Source organism: Mastomys coucha, unplaced genomic scaffold, assembly GCF_008632895.1.
Source record: "Mastomys coucha isolate ucsf_1 unplaced genomic scaffold, UCSF_Mcou_1 pScaffold22, whole genome shotgun sequence".
NCBI classification, from domain to species: Eukaryota; Metazoa; Chordata; class Mammalia; order Rodentia; family Muridae; genus Mastomys; species Mastomys coucha.
Window position 1 is genome coordinate 246,950,553 of NW_022196905.1, and position 22,771 is coordinate 246,973,323.

At 47.9% G+C, this 22,771-nt stretch overlaps 1 protein-coding gene across 5 annotated transcripts in view; it reads left to right on the forward strand.

Moving 5' to 3' along the window:
- The window catches only part of Zfhx3 (zinc finger homeobox 3), a 287,724-nt gene that overhangs the window by 182,164 nt on the left and 82,789 nt on the right, over nt 1-22,771 (forward strand). For all 5 annotated transcript variants that reach the window (XM_031341363.1, XM_031341364.1, XM_031341361.1 and 2 more), the window contains one exon: nt 4,005-4,236. In XM_031341363.1, coding sequence (XP_031197223.1) covers nt 4,005-4,236 — 232 coding nt within the window. The remainder of the gene's footprint in view (nt 1-4,004; nt 4,237-22,771) is intronic.

Genomic DNA, 22,771 nt, shown 5'->3' on the forward strand with positions numbered 1-22,771 from the left:
GGGGGGGAGGGAAAGAATTAAACAAAACTCGGGTCCCCTCCGCCCCAACAGGAGAACTCCAGGAGAGAAACAGAACGTCCATCGGGGAAATCAGGATTTGCGTGGGAGAAAAATTTCCTGCCTGGTGAGGAGAGCAAGAAGCCTGAAAGGAGGTAGCTCTGTTATTGAGTGCACCAGTGGGATTTGTGCCTTGGTGGACTCTTCATATATTACAGTGAATTTAATTAAATACATTGTGATTCCAATTGAGGGTATTCTAATTAGCTGGGTCAGGAACAAATTATTCTCCCTCCTTCTCCAAATGAAAACATCTCTGCTCTTCTGCAGGGAAGGCATGTCCTTGGCTGCCTGACTTGCCCCATGGAGTCCTCGTCTGTCTCAGGCCCCACCCGCCCTTGCTGCCTTGCATTGGGGCAGGTTCCCAGGGTGGGACTCTGGGGAGAGGCAGTGCCCCTAGTGAGGAAGACAGAATCTGGACAGCTGGGCCGAGGGGTGGACACACTCACTGCAGGGGAGTCAGACAGGAATCAGTTTGCTGCAGGCCCTGGGTCCTTGTTGACCCCAGATTGGACAAAACAAGAAGTAACAGGAGTAAGTACGGGCTTGTCACATGCAGGTAAGCAACAGCAGGCCCAGGTTGTGAAAGGAAAATGGATGTTTGGAAATCTGAATGGAGGGGTGGGGGAGATGTTTGCGCGTGCGTGATTCTTTCCTACATGATTTGTGATGGGTGGCCATTTCCTTCTCCAAAATGGTTCTTCTCCAATGACAGACAAAAGCGAAAACTGAGGGCAGTTCTGTGGGTTGCCACTTACCAACATGAGCTCGTGAGCAGAATGGTTCTGAAATATCTCCTTACTTTTTTTTTTTTAAAGCAAGAACTCCCAGCATGATGTTTATTTTATTTCAGGACGTATGAGGCCTGAATATCGAAAAGCCCCTCGATTTGAGGGCGGAAAGACAATTTGACTTCTCAGTTCCAGTTCGACTCTTTAGCCTCCTCCTCTGGCTCAGAGACTCAGAATCCCCAGGACCTCGCCCTCACCTCCGTGTTATGATACTATGTTTGAAACTCGGAGTATTACTGCCAGGAGTCCTCTTCCCTGAGGAAGTGTGGGTGGTTAGGAGTTCAGGCTTTGTGAATCTGGCTAGATTGGTGATGCTAGCAAAATCTCTTGACCAAATACAATACTCTGGACCCTGGTTGGGTTATTTTTGGTTTTGCTTTGTTTTTTCGTTGTTGTTTCCTGCTAGCTTTTAGTCCTTTGGTTTTAATTGAGACTTTAATAAGCCTTATTTTGTTAGTCTCCGTGACCCAGGCAGGATAGCAGTTTCTAAGTTCCCTGCTCCCAGTCCCAGGTCACAACCTCATTCCCAGGAAGAGTCCACTAGGAAGTTTAGGTTTTGTTTTTTTTTTTTTTTTTCAAGAAGCTTCCTTCAGAGCATGGCTGCTCCAGACTCTCCTCCTCTTTGAGGTGTGACCCCCCCCAAAACAAAACAAAACAGCATTGTCTTGTTTCGAACCCTTTCTCAGTCTTCTTCCTAGTCTTGTCTCACAGGAGAGACACTGAAGATAAACAACGAAAAAAAAAAACCCACATAGCAGTTTATCTCCAGAAGGTTCTTATTGTTAGTTGCATTTCCCATGAAGCTCTTGCAGGTTTTTCTGCCTCCTGGCTATGGAGCCGCTCTGGAGAAGCCTTTCCTTGCAGGGGCTTCCATGGCCCCACCCCCCACCCCTACCTCCACCCCCTACCTCCAAGTGGTACATTTGACAAGAGTCGAATTTTCTATCTTTGAGAAGTGAACCTTCTGTGCCTGCGATGCCCTCTGCATTTTGCACCTGCAGGCAGGCACAGTTTTTATTTTTGTTCTTTTGTTCTTGTTTTCCCAAAGCTTCAGTTTAGTCCTCATGATGGAGGGCTTCCTCCACCCTCGTTAGTAAACCTGCTGCAGTACCTCGTTGGTACACTCCTGCTTCTCCATCTGAGCATGTGCGAACTTTTGGGATTTTCCTCACTCTCCTGGCGGACATAAGATGTGAGCTTGTGAGCACAGGAACCCCAGGGCAGTGTCATCAGATAGGATGCGCTGGTACGGCCACTCTGGTACTTTCCATCTCAGGAAGTACACAGTGTGCTTAGCACTCTGGCTTTGCCGTGCCTTGCCTCACTAGCTGGACAAGGGAAGTATCCCTCCCCTTCCCCATAGGATCAGAAACCACCATCAAGGCGTGGACATTACACAGGCCCCTTGGGATCAGGAAGGAGACTTTGGTCACAAGGCCATCCCGAGGCTTTTGCTTGTCCAGGCCCTGGTGACCAGATTTGAAATTGAGAAGGAGGAGCCAGAGGGATGGTCCATCATCAATCGCACGAAGCCCATGAGGTCTTTACGTCATTTGTAACTCTTCTCTGATGCCGGCTGTATGGTGTAGGGTAGGCAAGCTGGGTTCTAGGTCTTTTTCTGCCTATAGCTGGGTTACTGGAGGCTAGTCATGTAAGCTTTGTGGACTGTTTGCCTGCTTCAGTGTACACTGAAAGAGTAAACTCCCTCTTCCTGTCAAAATAGTCTGAAGTAAGACATGCCCTTTCTACAGTAGGAGCAAATCAGGCTCCTGTTACTAGCCACCAGGGTCCCCCATTTGCTCCCAGGAGGTCTGAGAACATGGTGAATTCTGATCTTGGATGCCTTTCAGTCTCACAGACGCAGCAGGCTGGCTTCTGTGGACTAGTTCTGTGACGCCCGCTCTTCTTGTGCGCATGCTTTCACCCACCTGTGTTCTGCCTCCTTTTGACTCTTAGGCTTGCATGCTCTGGAATCAGTGTTGTATCTGCCAAACAAAACAGAAACATCATCGGACCCGTGATAGTGACTGGTGATGAACTGCATGACCTTTCCATATTGCACTTCTGGCTTTGTTTTAGTTTTGAGGCATGAGTGCACTCTGTAGACCAGGCTAGCCCTGAACTTCTGATCTTCCTGCTTCTCCTGCCTCTCAGCCACCAGCTAGACTAATTTTAATTTTGAAACCCTTTTCCGCCCAGATAGCTTTCTATAGCCTATTTTGCCCCAAACTCACTATGTAGCCAAGGACGACCTTGAACTTGTGACCCTGCCACCCCTACCTCTTGAGTGCTAGGATTACAGCTATACACCACAATTCCCTAAACTCACACTTCACACAAGCTAAATAAATAAGCACCTACCAACTGCTCTGTCATTTTAAATACCGGGGGGAAAAACCCCATTGAACTGTTTTTATTATGGAAATAGCCAGGTGTGTACTTTGATTATGCATGACCAACCCAGGGTACTTTACAGGTGGGTAGACAATGAGCTGTCACCAAAGCACGACTGGGGGGGGGGGCGACATGTTGTCTCTGAAGGTCAGATGTAATTCTTTTAGTCTTTTGTGAGTCATACATCTGTGTCAACTGTTGTTCAACTCTGATGCTTCAAAGGGGTCTAGAAATTGTATATCTGTCAGTGGATCTAGCTGTGTTCTAATAAAACTTTATCGATGAAAACAGGCAGTGTGTCAGGTTTGGTCTCAGGCCACAGTTGGCCTACCTCCACTCTGGAATGTGAAAGGGTGATCCTTTTATATTTGTGGAACACTAGGAAGGTCCTGTTAATAAGTACTGTTAACAAGCGCTATGGAAAAAGCTACCTGGGATGAGCCACGTGGGAGGGACAGGTACATACATACATACATACATACATACATACATACATACACATACATATATATACATATAAATAAACATATATACATATATACACATATACATACTCATCATGCCAGTTAACCCTATAAGTGCTTCCGGAGAAGACGACACTGGAGACAATGAAGACACCCCATATAAGGATCCTCATCAGTAGCCATCATGTCCCCATGTTCCCTATTCGACACATGCCTCCCTGTGCTCCAGGAGTGGCTTGTGCCATGATGTGCCTCGAAAGCCTGACCAAGGCTGTGTCCCTGTCCTCTGTCCCTGCAGCACCTACAGCAGCATGAGAGTGGCGTGGAGGGAGAGAGCTGCTACTACCACTGTGTCCTGTGCAACTACTCCACCAAGGCCAAGCTCAACCTCATCCAGCACGTGCGCTCCATGAAGCATCAGCGCAGTGAAAGCCTGCGCAAGCTGCAGCGGCTGCAGAAGGGCCTCCCAGAGGAGGATGAGGACTTGGGCCAGATCTTCACCATCCGCAGGTGCCCCTCCACTGACCCAGGTAAGACCTGTCATGAACACGGGGTGGGGGCCTTGGTGGGCTTGGCAGAGAGCCTCCTGAAGGCTTCCACGGTAGACATGCTTAGCTTTATCAATGTGGCTGCTCCTTCTGTCTGTCCCCGACGCCTCCTGGATGGAAGGAGTTTGGATTGATGTCTTTTTAAAGAACCACCGCGCTAGGCATGTGTTCGGCCACAGGGAACTCACAGACATCTTACTCTGGAAGCAGGCCCATGGCAGGTCTCCTAACCCCAGTCCCCATGTTTCTCCAACATACACTCTGGGGTTCCATTACTGTTGTATACTGCCCCTGGTAGATGCTGTTCATGAGCCATGCGTACCTGAGTACTAGGAGTAGTTTGTGGCCCCAAGGCCACAGAACTGAACTCCAGGGAATATCAAAATGAACACGTGTTACAGGGCCCTTAGTTGTATTTGAAAGGGACTCATTGTCCCTCTGGTCTAAGCTTCTGGGCTTGGCACTACTTGTGGATTGTGACCCTGTGCGGTATGCTGTTTCTTGCCTTCCTACCTTCTCATCTATTGACACCTTTTCTCTTTGCCTTTCTCCTGTGAAGCCCTCATTCCCAATGGGGCCTCACCACTACTAGTCTCCCTGCAAGTCAGAGAAAGGGCTGTGCCCCCCACACCCTCAGCGAGGTCTCTTCCTCCACTCCAGGATGTTTCTCTCTAGGAGCGTGGAGTAGGATGCTTCGCCTGACAGTGGTTGATGAGTGTCCATGGTTCTTGGGCCCCTGGTCCTCAGGGTGCCAATGGTATTGGACCCTGATCCTCAGCACCTGGCTCCTTAAATCTTTAGCCTGCTGGCCACACATGCTCCAAGACTTCTCAGGATGTCCCAGCAGTCCCACCTTTTGGTCACAACTCACTTGCTTTTTTTTTTTTTTTTTTTTTAAATCCTGCCCTTTCTATGATGACATGACCACACATGAGCTTTCCAGCCATTACTCACCCTTCACCTCCTGTAGTAGCTCCTCACCTACTGTGGAGTCGATCACCTCTGTGGAGTGTTCATTGTGAACTGTGAGGTCAAACATGCATTTGGATAGTTTTCAGTGGTGAAAAATCATATAAACCTTAGGGGGGACAAATGGCCCAACCCAACCCCTTCTCCAGGTTGGGACTACCAGTGGCTCAGCTTGTAGTTGCTTTCCCATTTGGCTTATCTCTACATTTCCCAGCATGCTTCTACTATTTCTTGAACACTGGTGTTCCTGGCTGCACAACAAGGACCTTCCCTCGTATGCTGCTCTGTAACCCTCTCATTCCGACCTGCTCATACATGCCTGCATTCACACATGCGCCCGCGCGCGCACACACACACACACACACACACACACACACACCCTCCCCCCACCCACACACACATACACACACGAGCAAGCACCCTTAAGCCCCCAGCATGTAGACATTGGACCCAATGTAGCATGTACACTCACACACATGCTACCAACATACCACACAATACATACCATAACATGCATACCGTATTTACACATATTCCCCCCATACATGTGCGCAGGGCTCTCTCCCACAGTCCCCCCATGTATGCTTACTCTGCCACAGCTATAGTGACCCTTGATGCACATGCATGCCAACAGGCACTGCACCTCACCTCAGCTCCTGTAGCTTTTTTCCTGTGTGTACCCTCATCCCCCAGCAGACCTCCTCCCCTCCCTTCCCCATCTCCTCCTATTAGGATGAAATAATAATTGGGGGTGATATTAATATTCAGTATTTTCATTATGATAACTCTATAAATATTAATCACAGCGGAGCCTTGTAGAGTTTCATAATTTCATTTGCCTTCTTGTACAACTTTTTGTTTCCCCTGCTTTCCTAGGTACTCATGATTAATTCATGGCTTACCTAACACTGCCAGAGCAGACATTGCCTAATCTCCAAGTGCTCTGTGCTCAGTTTTCCTCGTCAGCTTAGCTTCCTCTTAGAGGCATCTCGCTAAGCCCCTCCAAAGCCCCTGAGTTCACCGGCTCCTGTCAGGATCATCCTATGGTTCCTCGGCCGCCTTCTCTTTCCAAACAAAACTGCCATTCTGGCATGACAGGGTGCACTTACAGGCCCCCAGGTGGGGATTTTTTTTTTTTTTTCTCTCTCTCACTGGGATAGTAAAGGTCTCCCATCTCTGTGAAAAGCATCTCCCACGATGGGAAGTTGGAGGGATGGGCTGTTGGCAGGGGCCAGGACAATAATGGCTGTCCCTTGCAGGCCTGGGAAGCCTTGTCTCTTACCATGTGTCTCCAGGTAGATGCTTTCCTGGTTGGAGTTTTAACTCTTTCATCTGCAAGGCTCCTGATCACATCTGACCCCATCCCACTGTGAGTATGTGCTCTGAGGAGCAACAGTGAGAATGGGCACTTGTGGACACTGCCCTGAAAGATAGAAGTCGTTGTATCCCCTGGCTGTGGGATCCCTGGTCCCACCAGAGTCTTTTAGCCTTTGTGTGGTTCTGGCCTTTTCCTTCCCCACCATTACACTGTGCAGTCATTTCACAGGAGTTCTCTTCATTTTACCAATGTCTGCTTCAAGATCCCTCTCCCTCTTGAGTTCTTCTCACTCAGAGTCCCCGTTTTCATTAGTCGTTTAGTGCCCCAAACTAAATAGCATACAGCTGCTGTCTTACTCAGGTCTGTGGAATGAAGCAGACCTCCTCACCCCCCTTCTAGTGTGAGACGCCATTTTCTGCTGTCAGCTCGGAATGGCTTTCTTACATGCTGCCTTCTGCGTTTCCTTTCATTTATTGTGTATTAGCTTCCCCCACACCCCAAGTGTACGGGCAACTTGAATCAGGTTGATAGACTTCCTTTTCTGAATTTCCAAACCCTTTGGTATTGTCTCTGGCCTCCTGTCGTTGTCTGTTGTTACTCCAGCAGCTCCCTTCCTACTCTACTTCCTCCCCCACACATGTCCAGTGAAGTTCATCCTCCACTGACGGCAAAGGGACAGAGATGATTAGGTAATACACTGACATTAACAGGAACCCGGTCCTGTTTTAGAAGCCCCCGTAGGAGAAACACATCTTGAAACACAGCCTCCCTCTTCCCTGGGGATTCACTCTTAAAAACTTGAAAGGGCGTCTTTAAGAAAAGGGACATTCAGGGCTCAGTAGAATGGGGATATTTAAGATTGTCAGCTTCAGATTTGTAAACACAGACCTTGTCGGCACTTCTCGTTCTGTCCTCGTTAAGAGAAAGATCAGGACATGACCCTCAAGCAAGAAGTGTCGTTCACATGCCACATGAAACATTAGGAAGCCCGTGAGCCCCTTCCACGTTCCTGCTTACCCTAACCCCCAAGCCAGATGGTCGTTAGTTGGTCCAGCTGCCTGGAGGTTGTGGCGCCGGCATCCCATGATCTGGTTCAACTATGTTGTTCTGTCTCCTTGCCTCTCTAACTGTAGTCCGTGTCCCACAGAGCCACATACACAAACCTTATGTCAGTCACTTTTTGCTTTGTGAGCCCCCCCCCCCCCCGATCCCCCAGACCCTCATCCCAGGTGCCTTAGACAATGATCAGGAGTCTCTCTGTCTTGCTAGAGTGGGTTTCTGGAGTGAGCTCACAAGGGCCTTCCTCCGGGGAGATGGCACTTCTTCCAAGTCTCTACATTGTGTAGCTCACCCATTTGCTGCTGCTCAGAACCTCTTGGTTCAAGAAAGGAGCAGGCATGTAGGAATGCATGAAGGTGTTCTTCTTCCTTTAGAACTTTCTGGTAACAGTTGACATTGACACCTGTTGTGATGGCTCCATAGCCAGGGTGAGACTTCAGTCATCCTAGTCCCTGCTACAGGCTGTAGGTTGGTGGGCCACCATTTCTCAGGTGTTTCTGCTTCTCTTTGGTACGTTAAACTTGGGGCAACAGGCAGGCCCAGCCCTGTGGGGCTCTTGAGTCAGACAGTTAGTTGTATTTCTGAGGCAAAGTCTTTCTACGGAGCCCTGACTGGCCTGGAATTCACTCTACAGACAAGGCTGTCCTTGAACTTGTAGGAGTCCTCCTGCCTTTGCTTCTCGAGTGCTGGGACTCTAGGGATGCACCACCATGCACAGCAAGCTGTTTGTTCGAGGTGGAGTCTACAGTAGCCCACAGTGACAGTAATCTTGCTGAGTGGCCAAGGCTGGTCTTAAATACATAAACTTCTTCCTGTTTATCTCTGAGTTCTGGGAATACAGGTATGCACCACACCCAGCTCACACACACACACACACACACACACACACGCACGCACGCACGCACGCACGCACGCACACACACACACACACACACACACACACACACACACTAGAACACTCACCTGGGATGTACAAGGTTCTGAATTTGATCTCCAGCACTCCCCATTCCCTTAGACATTTTTGTTTTTAATTTCTACCTGGAGTTGAGTGGTTTTTGTCTTGTTTGGTTTGTTTTGTTTTGTTGCTTTTTGTTTTTGACCAACTGGTCTCTTGGCTTGGCTGGGCTGTGGCCTTTTCATTCTCTCCTGTCTGCAAGCAGGAACAGGGAGCTTTCTCAGTGAGTGGCATCAACTGTCTGCTTTGCCTTGATTGACCTAAAGCTTGATTGACCTAAAGCTCTAGAAGGATCAGAAAGCTCATGTGGATGTGTCACTTGTAGGATTCAGTTCCTGGTTTGCTCATTTAAAAGACATTTCTGGCTCCTGGGAGAAGCTGCAGTTAATTTATTTTATCAGTGTCCTAAGCTTAGGGAATATAAGAGGCCCTTTGTGTTTCTACTATTGGCCTTTCTTTTCTTTCTCCTCTTCCTCCTCCTCTTCCTTCTCTACCTCCACTTCCTCCTCCTCCCCCTCTCCTCCTAGCTTTTCTTATATCCTTCTTTCATATGGATGGAGAGCTCCAGGCTTTGTGCACTTATAATTCAACCAAATTGTCCTCCATTGAAGGGAGACTCTTGTACCTTTTGTTGAGCTCGGGGGACAGCTGAAGTCTTTCAGGGTAGTGACTTCCTGGGGTCAGAGAAGTGGTTGCGGCTTGCTAGGTGATGAGGTGGTCGGGGTGATGCTCCCTCCTGAAGCACTTGTTGGCTTCTTGGTGACTTTTCTTTAAGCCAGGTTTCAGTGAGTGCACTTGGACTCACTCGGCTTCAGCGGACAAGATGAACAAGACACCCGCATCCAGCATCCTCATTTGGCTCTGTTTTCAAAATCGTCAGGAGGCCACCCTCTACACACCAAGCGCATCCTTTTTGCTTTTACAAAAGTAACTAAATTATATGCAATTTCACTATAATTTTTCTCACAGCACTAAAGTACATTGTAGCCAGCTCCTCACACCAGAAGTTCTGCTTTTGTATAGACTCCGCTCTCTTTCCTCTTTTTTCCCCCTGGGTCTTTGTTGACAAGGTTTGAGAAAGCCCGGGGCTGAAGCATGCTTAAGTCAAAAAGTTAAATGTAGAGGGGCAAACAAAATCGGGGTGGCTGTGTGTGGGTGTTGGAGGAATGGCACTAACAGGACGTCTTCTATTTTAAGTGCGTTCTGTGCAGACAAGGATTGTAAATGTTGAGATGTATTTTAGAAAGACTCTTTGCAGAGGGACAGACGACACTGTGCATCAACAGAAGCAGAGAATGCAGCGCAGACTCAGGTGTACAGAATCGAATCGCTGTTCCCAAAGAAACGTTTTTTCCTTCTGCCTTTCCAAATAGCCAAGGCTAAGCAGAGTTTTATTACTCTGTATCACTCACTAGCAGTTTCTCCGCAGGGATCTGTTTATGTGGCATCAAACAACACCAGGCCCAAGGCAAGAAGAGCTCAAACTGGTGACGTCCATTAATTGAGATTCTCAGCCAAATCGCTTCACGGCCTGGCAAGAAGTAAAATCTCTACTGGCTTTTGTTCACAGAGCTAGTTTTCTGTTGTGGGTACAAAGCACTCGTGGTTTGGTTCTCATACGATTCTAGTGCATTTGGCACCTACCTCTGTGGAGTAGCTGTCGGGGGCGGTGGGGGGGGGTGTATGTGGCCTTGTTTTTATGTTGGAACAGAGTTCTTGATTTGCCTTAATTAGTCCTCTAACAATCTACAAAGGTCAGTGCCAATTGCCTGCTCATTTACATTTGTAATTGTGATGGCTTCTGATTACATATTCCTTCTGTCAGTCCTTCCTCCAAGCATGTGCTTGAGTCCCTAGCCCCCACCCTTGCCCAAGCACCCAGGCAGGAGCATTGCACACTCACACACATCCCAGCTCCATGAAAACTGACACTCACACTCCTTACACGAGGGAGCCTCCTGTAGCAGTGGCCCCTGGGTGTCAGTGTCTGATGGAAAGGCACCTTGGAGAGGCTCTTGTCTGTAAGTTGAAGATGTAATGAAGCTGGAGTCAGGGAAATTACGTCAATACCAGGCCAGAACTCTAAGAGCCATTATCCAGGAACCTTCTTGATCTAGGTAATTAGGGGCAATTAAACTTTTCTGCTGGCTCTCTGAAAATTATGCTAATAATCTGATCTGTTGGAAAGTGGACTTGGGCAGGGGGCTGCTTCAGTGCTGCCACACAGTCCTGGCCTGGAAGGGTCCTTCTGGAGAGCATGTGACATCATCAGGAATGTCACCCAGGCAGTGGTTCCGGGGTCCATAGCTTCCTGCCTCATGTGTGTGCTCTGGTACCAGGACCAGGACCCCTCCCTCTGTAGAACTTCTCTTGGGCTCAGTAGTCTTGGGGTACAAAAGTTCTCAGCCATTCATCTCTTCTTTCTCTGTAACCTTATTTTTATTTTTAATTTTATTTTCTTAACTTGATTTTTCACAGGTTGACTGGGCTTTTTGTGTTAGTTCATAAAGGTAGCAAGATGACAGCTTAGCCTGTCCCTGGCTGTGTCTCCATTATCCCTTCCTCTTGACGGATATACTGTTTGTGTGCCCTTGTGGCCACCAGTGGGCCCTCTCTGAGAGCCACAACCCTGTGGCTTTTCTCTACCAGGATGATGATACCGAGTGACCTCAAGAAGAGAAGCAGAAACGGGTGTTGGGGACTCCCCACCTCATGGTGATTTCTAGAGTTAGGGAAGGCTTGGTGGGGTGTGTGCTGATGTTGAAGATTGAGCATTAAAGACTGCTGTTGATGTACCCAAACTTCCTGGAGAGTCCAGGTAGATGATCATAGCTCAGAGACACAGGCACCCACAGAAGAACCCCAGAGTTGGTTCATACTAAGCATTACTGTAGTGAAACTTTATCTTTCATGGCCCAGGACAAGGACTGTCTAAGGAACTTGGAAATTTGAAACTTGTTCCTGAGGTAGACAAAAGAGAGCTAGCCATTAGAAGTGCTTTTGCTAGGTTGAGAGTTAGAGGGTTCTGGTCCTTGGATTTCAGTGGGAGGGAGGGGCCTTATAATGGCAGTGACAACAGGAAGCAGGGGCCCTCTTGAGCTACCCTAGCTATGACCAGGCTCCTGACCCCCCATTCCAGCCTTTGCCCTTAACACCTCCTTTGTTGCGCCAGTGTATTGTCTTGCCTTGGGAGGTGTCCAGAGTGTGCATTTCTGGGGCTGCTTTCCATCCCAGATGGAGCTTGCTCTCAGCCATGGTAGGAGGCCCGTGGAGAAGTAGAGCACAGGTCTCTGCCCACTGAAATAGCTCAAAGACTTTTCCTCAATGTGCAGATGTTAAGGAGTCCCTTCAAACTGTGACCCGATTATAAGGATTACGGTCCAATTGACTCCCCGCCCCTGGCCCTCCCAGCCCCAAACATAGAAGGGCACTGGGAAGTTCTGTGGCCTTGAAATCAGCATAAGCATTGCCTCTATTTCTGTGCCCTCTGCTCTCTCAGGTCCCTGGAGAGCCACCAGAGAGACTCTTTGGGTCCTCAGTTAAAACTCAAGTTGAAATAGCACTATGTAAGTTTCTGTGTTTTAGCAGCCCTGTGGCCCCCGTTTCATGATGGTGCGTGCATCCCTGCTGCTTCAGCACCAAGTCAGAAAAGAATCTGGAGTGCTGGGCCGGAGAGTGCATTCGCCATGATTGTGTTTGGCTTGTGTCTTCGATGGATTGTCGCCACTGGCTGTGCTGTCTGCCAGGCTGGGTGGATTCTGTGATTTTCTTTTTCCGAATGGTAGAAACATGTCTCTGGAAAGTTTTGTTTTCCCCCCATCCCTCTCCCTCACTCCCCTCCTCCCCCGCCCAATTTCTTCCCATCAGCAGTCTTGAGGGATTTTGAAAGGACTCTGTAAGGACAAGTTGTTTTAGGGGAGATGCTTGAGGGCTTTTTATAGTTTTATATCTCTTGGCTATCGTGAGACCTTTTGTGTATATTCTAATAAAAGGAGCTATTGCTTTTTTAGAAAAGATGCTTGACCTCTGTACTAATTAGAATATTAAAAACTGGACAGCATTCTGTTTTTTTCAGAATGGGCTTGTCTGATGCCGTAGTCCCCAATTTTATCCTAAATTGTTATACAGTTTGGTTCCCCTGCCCCCCAGGGTCATTTCCTTGGCATATGATGATGGTTTGCATATGATGATGACAGCCAGCTCTAATTTTCCCTTAATTTATTCTCACCTGCTCTTTTTTTCCATGTGTGAGCGTTCCTCATAACTAATTGTAAGAGCCCCCCCCCCCTTTTTTGAAGATTTATTTGTTTTTATTTTATGTCTGTATGTGAGTGCCTGTGTATGTGTATGTACACCACATATGTGTGAGTGCTTGCACATGTGCATGGTTACCACATGCATGCCTGCTGCCTGTAGACACCTGAAAAGGACACTAAATCTCCCAGAAATAGAGATAACTGGTTGTGAGCTGCCTGATGTGGTTGATGGGAACGGAACTCAGGTCCTCCAGAGCATTGCATGTTCTTAGCCTCTGAGCCATCTTCCCAGCACTTTAACCCTCTTCACAAAAGGATAGATCAGCTCAGGACCCATCCTGAAGGCCTCACTAACTTCATTACTATGGGAAGACACCCCCCACCCCTCATCAATAGAAGCAGGATTTGAGGGCCTGGTGGTTAGGACCTGAGCTTAGGCATGTGGGAAGAACACAGTTGAGTCTGTAACGTTGGACTCTATTGATGAGCTGCCACCACTTTCTCCAGCTTTTCTGTTGCTACTCTGGGTGTGGCAAGAGAGTAGAGTGCCAGGGTGGCTGCAGAAGCCAAGGGAGGGTGTCAGGGACCCTGATCATGACCCCCACAGTGCTAGGGGAATCTACCAGGCTTTCTTTGGCTTTTCACTGTCAGCGCAGTCCTCAATATACCAGTCCCTGGCATCAGAGCGGCAGAGAGACTTAGAGGGAATGAAACCACGCCCAAAACTCTTGAGCAGCAGCTCAGATCTTGGTTCTCTGGTATGTCTTACCATGAATCTTCTTCCACCTGTGCTGATGGGCCCCTCTCAAACCTTCCCCCTGCTCCCCCAAAGGCACATCCAGCCCCACTGGGGAGTATTCTGATCCATGTGAGATGTGTTCAGTTAGCACTGGCTTGGGGCTCCCCACCCATCCTTGGCTAATGAGTGTGCAGGTTGTGGAGATGGTTTTGCGTCTTGGCTGCCCTTGCATGCTTTGGAAGACTGAGCAAGCACAGCGTGGATCCGTGCTAAAGTTTGGCAGCTCTGGTTTCCTTGCTCTGATTATGGTCCATGGCTCCACTGTCCCGCTCTGCCTTGCCACATTCAGAACCTGTTAATGGCATAGAATTCTATGTCCTTTAATAGGTTGGGCTTCTATCTAAAGGATTTCAGTGCCTGAAACTACCCAGAGAACTTAAGGTTTCCTTTTTTTTATTATTATTATTAAATAAATTACTGGATGATTGATTATAGGGCCATGTGGAGATCAGATGACAGCTCGTCGGTGTTAGTTCTCTTTCCATCACATAGGCTCTAGTGATCAAGATCTGGTCAGCAGGCTTGGCAAGTCCTTCGCCCAGTAAGCTGTTTCTCTGGCCCTTTTCTTGCAATTTACCCTTTTGTGTCATATCCTCCAGAAAGGGGGAAAAATAAAGTTGGGGCTAAAATATTTTAAAAGAGAAAGAATGTCCCAGAAGGCCAGAGAGGGCATGAAGAATAGATGAATCAGGTGATGAGTGCAAACCAGATACAGGAAGGTAAATACAAACAAAAAAAGAAAAAGAAAAAGAAACAGAGAAGGAAAAAGGACAGTGATATAAGTATCTTTTTATGGAGATGTAATTGTATGCATCTATGGAGGATGGCAAGATAATTTGGATAATAAGGATAAGATAATCCTTATGCATCAAATAAGGATGGAATGTGTGCATTAAATACTTACGTGTATTTCGAACATGAGTCACTTCTCTGTGCCGGGGAACTTCTAAATCCTTCTATTTACTTTTGAAACACATCACTGGTGGTTGCAGACAGTAGTCGCCCTACTGTGCTATAGCAAACCAAGAACTTGTTCTTCAGTCCTCCCCTTGTGTGGCTGCCCATTGGCTAGGCTCTCTCTGCTCACGACCCTTCTGCTCTGCAGGGGGATCATGGTTGCCTTTTCTTGCTCCTCTCACAAAAACCCCACAGCTGTGAGAGGTCAGGCTCCTTTGTCTTCTAGATGCCATGCTGGTTTGGAGTCTGGAGAATCTGCCAGGAAGGAGAACTAGCTTGGGTCCTTCCTTCCTTTTTGGCAAACAGCCAACAAATAGGGGGTTGTTGGTGCCCGGGGATGGAGAGTGACAGGGAACTCGAGAAAGGCCTCTAGTGGGAGGAAACCATAGAGGCTGCACGGAAGGGGAGGATCCTGCCTCAGGAGGAGGTTGGCCTGGAGGAACAGGAAAATAGGCAGGGGAGTGGGGGCTGTGGCAGAACACTGGGTTCCAGGCAGGGCAAGGGAGTAAGGTTGGGTTGAGTGGCTTGGCTCCAGTCAAGACGTGAATACACCAGAAAGCCGAACAGTTACCACTGTTGAGGCTCAAGGTAGTGACTCTCCTCTCCCTCAAAGTCCCCCAGGAAAAGGAGCTTCTAGATGGGGTTAGGATGGAGGCCACTGAGCGCCACATCTCCCGGAACCCGGAGCATGGAGCAGCTACAAGGGCAGAGAGACTCATGTCAAGTCCACATAACATGTTCATCGGGGATGAGAACAGCCGTGTGGGGCTCTCTCTGCTTCAGGCCAGGGCCCAGCGTCACTGCCCTCACCCCAGCCAAAAAGACAAAATCCCTACTGGAATTGCCACCACCTAAGCATGAGGCATGGGGCTTCGTAGGTCAATCATCTGGTGCTGTGCAAACACAGGTCCTGACAGATCAGGACAGTCCTTGGCTACCATGTGCTAAGAAAGAACTCCTTGGCCAGGTGCCTCTCCAAGGGGCACCCGTGTCAGAGGGGACATCCTGGGATCCGCAGCTTCGTGCGTGCGTGCTTTCCAGGATAGGATTTCATGTTGCTGATACTGCAACCCTAAAGCAGGCAGTATTTTTCTTTTCTTTTTAACACTTTCACCCTCTTAGTGTCTTCCGGGCCATGTGACCAGAGGCCGATATCACATCTGGATGCCTGATAACCTACCTCTGACTTCCATGCGGGGGGCCTGCCTCTTGACAGGCAGCCACTTCATTCCGTGGTGGCTATGTGCCCAGACCTCGGGCAGATCTGAAGACTTCCTCAGAACACATAAGACCAGAGAGATTTGTGCCATACCCTGCTGTTTTCTCTGGCCCTTTCCTTAATCAAGAATGTAGACTGGGATTTTGGAGGTCTAGAGTTTTGGTTTTCTGGGGGGGGCGGGGGAGCTATGTCTTCTAGTCATTTGTTTAAGGTTCTTTTGAGAGAAGGATGCTGGCATCCCTCCTGGATGTCTGGAAAGAATGTTTCCACCACACCTGTCTGCCGTGTGTGAGGACAAATTTAATTTATTTCCAAAAAAAAAAAAAAAAATCTAGCCCCAGGCAGCCTTTTTTCTGTTTGTTTCTTTAGGGGGAGGAAAAAAAAAAAATTGAAAAGCAGCAGCAGCAAGCTGTGGTCTGACCAGCCAGCAGAAGAGAGATTATCTCTAAAGGATATGAAAGGTTTAATCATTTTTAATTTTGTTTTTATTAAAGTTCATCATAACTTCTTCCCCTTCTCCAACATACCCTGGTAGAACAAAAGGAGGTAATATAAATATACAGGCCCACCCCTACCCCTCCAAGTATTTGACTAATAAAAAAGCTCCTTTGGGTGGTGCCCTGAGGAGAGGCAGCAGCTTCATGGCTGGGGAGGGCAGACTGACCGGGGCAGGCTGGACACAGCCCTAGCTTGTGTCCAGTCCACCTCCAGCAGTCATGGGATGATCATAGTAGCTTCTACTGACTGGAAGCAAAACCTTTAGGTGTTGGCTTACTCTCTCTTGATTTTTAAGAAAGTCTAGCTCCTCAAAAACACCTGTTACTGGAGGAATTGAAATTTACCAGGAGCAAGGAAAATCTGCTCCTAATCAGCTTCTCCCACCTCTGTTGTTCTGGTGAAATATTTAAACCCGGTACTTTGACAACATGCTTTAAAAGACAGCAAAGCTGGAACAAAGGCAGTCTTCAGTTTTCAGGCAGACAGACAGGTAGACAGCATGAAGCTTTCAGACACAAAAACTTCTGGCTTGTCTTCCCACTGTGACAGAAAATTAAACTGATTTTCAAAGTTAATTCAACTGTCAGCAATCACTGGATGCAGATGAACTGGCCACACTGGTTCTGAGATGAGTCCTTTCCTCCCGTGTTGTTGTGGAACCCCCCACCACACACACACACACACACACACACACACACACACACACACACACACACACACACACACACAAGGTATTTCCTCAGCCGAGAACAATAGAGTTGCCTTGAACATTCTGTTCTTGCCACTTGAGGTAACTTGGACGTTTTAGATAACGTGGTAAGCAGTAGGCTGACGTGTTGTCATCTGGTTTAGACTGCCCTGAGCTGGCAGCCACGTCTGCATCAGGACCACATAACATTCTATGTGTCACTGTTACTGGCCAGCCACCCACTCCTGAGAAGGGAGGCGGCTTTTCTAATGGTCACTCCCATTCAAGTCTTGTAAACCACGTCAAGACTTACACCTAGTACCAGTGAGAATGAGTAACCCGGAGCCAACTAGGCCACTCGGGACAGTCTCATACTGTCAAGGTTTCCATGGCGCCCAATGACACATCCCCCTCCGCGCCCCCACCCCACCCCTTGCTATCTGGGCTGTGCCTCTAGCACCGATGGCTTCCATGGACTCTGATGTCTCTCTGCAGGTCTCAAAACCAAACCAGTTGTCCCTATTGAATAAGGGACCAGAGCCTTGGGGCTGCTCCTAGTCAGATGTGTTGCTCCTGGCTTACTGTGTTCCAGGGGATGTGAGTGAGCCCTGCAGCCCCAACAGCATGGACATTTATGAGATTGGGTTGGACCAGCAATGGCCAGCTTTCTCTTTGTCCTGGAGTTGGAAGAATACCACAAAATAAACAAATGGGCCCAGCTGGTTCTCCGTGGACTTCTTGATAGGAGTCCCTGAGCCCTGGGTAGTCAGTCCTCCGTAAAGAAGAGAGGCCCCACAGCTGTCTTGTTCAGGACTCCTGTCTCTGCAGAATTAGATGGAATATCTGTAGAGGTTGTGGTGTGTATTAGTTCCTGGTGCCTTAGTGCTGAAGTTGTACAGAGCAAGGAGGACCCACGCTGTTTCCTCTTTTCAGACTTTTACCTGTAGATGACAGAGACACCCTGAGTGGCTTGAGTAAGGTAGGAGTTTTAATTCCTCCCTCTCTGGGAGGAAGGCGGCCAGTCACAGGAGGGAAGGCCTCCCCAAGTCTAGGATTTCCTCCCCAAGTCTAGGCTAGGGTTTCCGTCAGCATTTTCACTGAGCCCTTCCTACCCAGCTTGTTGCTCTCTGCCATGATCTCAATATTGCTGCTCCGTTGAGGTTTAGGGAAGAGGGGAACAGGAGAGGAGCTCTCTGTTGCATCTGTGCCTGCCTCTTCAGAGCACTCCACTAGGCCCCTGCTCTCCCCTTTTTATCTTATTGGCTGAAACGCTGTGGCGTGACTATCACTGGACCGTCCATTGAGATACAGTTCCAAACTGTAGGAAGTGTAGCCTGATTAAGGCGAGAGTTCAGACGGCAACCAGCAGTTATTAGGGGGCAATTACAGTCTCTGCCATCCGTCTTTCGAAAGATAAGGAGAGGATTAAATAAACTGTGTTCCGCCTGTACGATGGGAAATCTAGGTAGCCATTAGAAGTAGTTTTGTAGATTAATATTTAAGGATATGGAAGACCGCCCCGTAGACAGAGGAAGACAGGAAACCGTATGCAGTTGTCTTCATCTCCTTTAAAACTTGTATACATATACTGCACTCTTAGAACTGATTGTGGTTGGGGTTTTATTTCCTTCACTGTCTCTCCACCCTCTCCACGCATTTTCAAGATCACTCAACAACAGGCAGTTGCTCATTTTATGATCATGAGAAACAAAAAAGGCAAACTTTGAAGCATGAGAAGCAGGGAACATGGTCATTACTACCTCACGTATGAAATATACTGATAGGGAAACAAACAAACAAACAAACAAAAAAACGAGTAACAAAAGGGGAGGTCCTTAAACACATGGCAACAACAGAATGGTGGTGAGTAGCCAGAGAGCCTCGGATCCATCACACCGATAAGAGGAAACCAGTTAGCGTAAGTGGATTCCCACTGAAGAGAGCTGTTGTACAAATGTGAATTGTGTGTGCTGGGGACGCTACAGGTGCACCAGCAGAACCCCTTCTCCGGGGATCATGTTGAGGCGGTTCAGTGGCAGTTCGCCCATGTTTTGGTATTGGAAACTGAGCTTTACAGCTGTGTATTAAGCCCATAGTGGACAAATGGCTGTGAAGAAATATAAAAGAGAAGAAGTGGACCTGTCTGCAATCCCTTTCTGGGATAGCGACGTGCGAGAATGCCCTGCAGGCCCTGCCCCAAACTTGTACTTTTATTAGTGACGTGGAAACAACAGTAAATGAAATTTGTCTGAACCCTGAGATGCGTAATGCATACACTGTAGATTCTTATGACTAGAGACAAATCTATAATTGATCTCCAGATGCCACGAGTCTTGTTTTCCGTTGTGGCTTCTTGGAATACTGGTAACGTTGATAGAATTTCACTTAACAGAGAAGCAGTGCAGCATAAAGAAGCCTCATTGGAAGTTCCACAAAGGGAAGCCTTCCCCCCCTGCCCCCACCCCCATTGTCTTGCACTTTCTCCTCCTCAGTCTCTAGCACCCTGTGTACACATAAAGGATATTGTGTGTACAAATATGTACATGTATGTGCTTGGATATACACCTTATTTTGTTTTCTTAATTTCAGAGTAAATTGCAGGCATGGTACTCCTAGCTAGTCTATATTTCCTAACAGCAAAAGTATTGCTTCATATAGCCAGAGACTAATTACTCAAATGAGAAAGCGCTGATCCAAAACTGTTAGTAACAACAGATGCCAGATCGAAGGTTGTATTTACTCAGTGCCTGGAGTGCATGGTTCCTCAGTTCCTTTACGTTCCCGACCTATTCGGAGCATACACTCAGTTGTTTAGATGCTTTCCTTTCAATCTGGGTTTGTCTGGTGTTTCCTTCTGGCTTGAAGCAGGCTGTGCATTTTGGTAGCCGTTCTAGAAAGGATGATGTCGCCATCCTCCCAGGGCATGCTGTCCGGTGGCACACGGTGCTGACTCGTCTCTACTGACAGTTTTAGCTTGCATCACTTAGCTTTAGGATTCCTTGCAAAACACTCCATTGCCATCCCATTCTCTTTCACTGTTGAGAACCCAGTGTGGAGATACTTTAAGACTGTTTGGGAGAAAATAAAAGTGAGCAAAAATGGATAGATCCTTGAGAAATTAAAATAGAGTCACTACGTTTGTTTCTGGTTGCTGGTCCGTTTGTCTGAAAGTTTAGTGAAAGGAACAATGTCCTGAGATGGCGCAAAAGCATGAAGACCAGAGTTTGGATGGCCTGCACCCCAGTGCACTCTGGGTATTGTCGTGTGAGTCTGTAACTCCAGGGCTCCAGGAATAGAGTCAGGTGAGAGGTCTGGTCAGCCTGTCTAGCTGGGATGGTGCACTCCACAGTCATTGAGAGACCTTGTCTCAAAAAAAAAAAAAAAAAAAAAAATTGAAAGACTGGAGAGATGGCTCAGTAGTTAAAAGCAGTTGCTGCAGACATCGGTGGTGGCACACGCCTTTAATCCTAGTGCTTGGGGGACAGAGGCAAGCAGATCTCTTAGTTCAGGGCAAGCCTGGTCTACAGAGCAAGTTCCAGGACACCCAGAGCTACACAGAGAAACCCTGTTTTGGAAAAGGCATCAGCAAGGTTGTGTGGGGCTACTTACTGCTCTTTCAGAGGACGGGAGTTCAGTTGCCAGAACTTGTATTGGTCACCTTACAACCACCCGGAACTAGCTCCCAGGGATCCAGCACCCTTTTCTGACCTTTGTAGGAACCTGCACACATATGCCATATACTCACACAGACATATACAAAAAAATAACAAAATTAAAATACCTTAAGGCTCAGCAGTTAACAGTGCACGTCTTTCCTCCTGAGGACCTGTGTTCGATTCCCAGCACTCCTTTCAGGTGGCTTACAACTCCAGGTCCAGCAGATCAGAAGCCTCTGGTGTCTGATTAAAACTAAAAATTAAAAAACAGCAAGGCGGAACGCAATAAAAGACCCAGTATCGACTGCTGAGTTCCATAGGCATATACATGCTCAAGGGAACATGTGTGCAGGAACTTCCCTCCCTACACACACACACACACACACACACACACACACACACACACACACACCCTAACAAAAGAATAAAAAAGGAAATTGGGCCAGAATTTGAGTAGCAACAGGGTCTTAGGAATGTGAATGTTGGCATAATAATAAATTCAACCTCGGACTCCTTTAAGGAAACACACTGGTGTACCCTGCTTGCAATAAACTGGTGGCTCTGGTAGGTCCCTGCAGGTTGCAGGGCTGCCCCCCCCGGGGGGGGAGGGGGGAGAGCATACAGGTTGGCAGCTGCTTTGAGATGCATAAAAGGAAAGTGGGGTTCTGGAAGCCAGGCTTGCTGCTGAGCGATTCTAGGTTCCCCCCAACCTCCCAGAGTGTGTGTGTGGGGTGTGTGTGTGTGTGTGTGTGTGTGTGTGTGTGTGTGTGTGTGTGTGTGAATTTGATGAACTCTTGGTTTTCTCCATTAATTCAACAACAACAACAAAATCCACAAACCCTAAGTCCTGTTATAGTATTTTTAGTATTTTCTCTAGTGAACAGATGGGAACCAGAGCTTTGTCCTGGGATGACTCTGACAGTGTGGTCTCACATTTATTCTTTGTTCCTTTTGTTTTGTTTTGTTTTGTTTTGTTTGTTTATTGTACTTTTGAAACTCAGCCTTCTGATTTTCCTCCCGAAACCCAGTGGTTGCCAGCTCTCTCTCCTGTCAAGTGGCTTCTCTCTTGCTCTCTCAGGTGGTGGTTACTTGGTGCTGCTATAGACAAGGCAGCACTTCCAACACCTTACATGGCCAGAGGTCTGTTGCCCCTGAGCCTGGCAAAGTGGTCAAGGGAGAGGAGCCCAAGGTGAAGGCGGAGGGCACCATGGTTTATGCCCGAGGACATGTGCTGTCTTGAAGGAGTGGATTACCAAAGGCTCCTTGGAGTGGATTCTAAAGTCTGCCATATGCACTCCATAGGCAGAGTATGGAGGGTGAGCAGGTAGAGGGGGCAAGTGCCCAGGGATGCCCAGGAAGGACCACCTTTGGCGGGAGTCAGGAGTCATGTGCTAGTCACAGCAGGATGTCACGATATGTCCTCCAAGGAGAGGATACTGGTCCCCAGCCCAGCTTGGAAGTGAACTTCATCTGTGCAGAGAAGGGAGCTTTTGGAGTAGCAGGATGGACTCCATGGGGTTCAGACGGGCTCTTTGAGAAACTTAGAAACAAAGCAGATACAGGCAGCTGTAAGCATCTGGGCCCTGGGGCTTAGGGGGTTGCCAATGCTAGAAGTGGGTGGGGGTGGGGGGAGAGGGCACAGGGGAGGGGGAAAAGGCTGTTACTGAAACCATACCCACCCCCCACCTTCCCTACTTTCCTAAATGAGTGTAGCACTTAATCTGGAGTGCAGCGTCACACACATGATTATAATTATGTACTGTTTGTTTATCTCATTCCAAAAGGGTTTGACAGCCTTGTTTGGCTGATTATTTAATATCTGCTTACTGTTCATTCCTAAAAGTGTAGCCCTCCTCTGCAGGGCCAGGGGAGCAGCTCAACAACTCCTCAGCCAGATGCCATGCTTCTATGAGTACCATCTTGGTGCAGGGCCTCTGCATCTCCCACTCCTCATAATACAGTATTTTTCCCCCACCCTCCACCAATATTCATTTTCACCGATAAGTGATAATTAGGTAAACAAACCAACTAACTAGGCTTGTCATGGTGTACCAAGTGTATAATCTGAGGCTACCACCTTCAGAAAGGGCTTGATATCTCTCTCTCTCTCTCTCTCTCTCTCTCTCTCTCTCTCTCTCTCTCC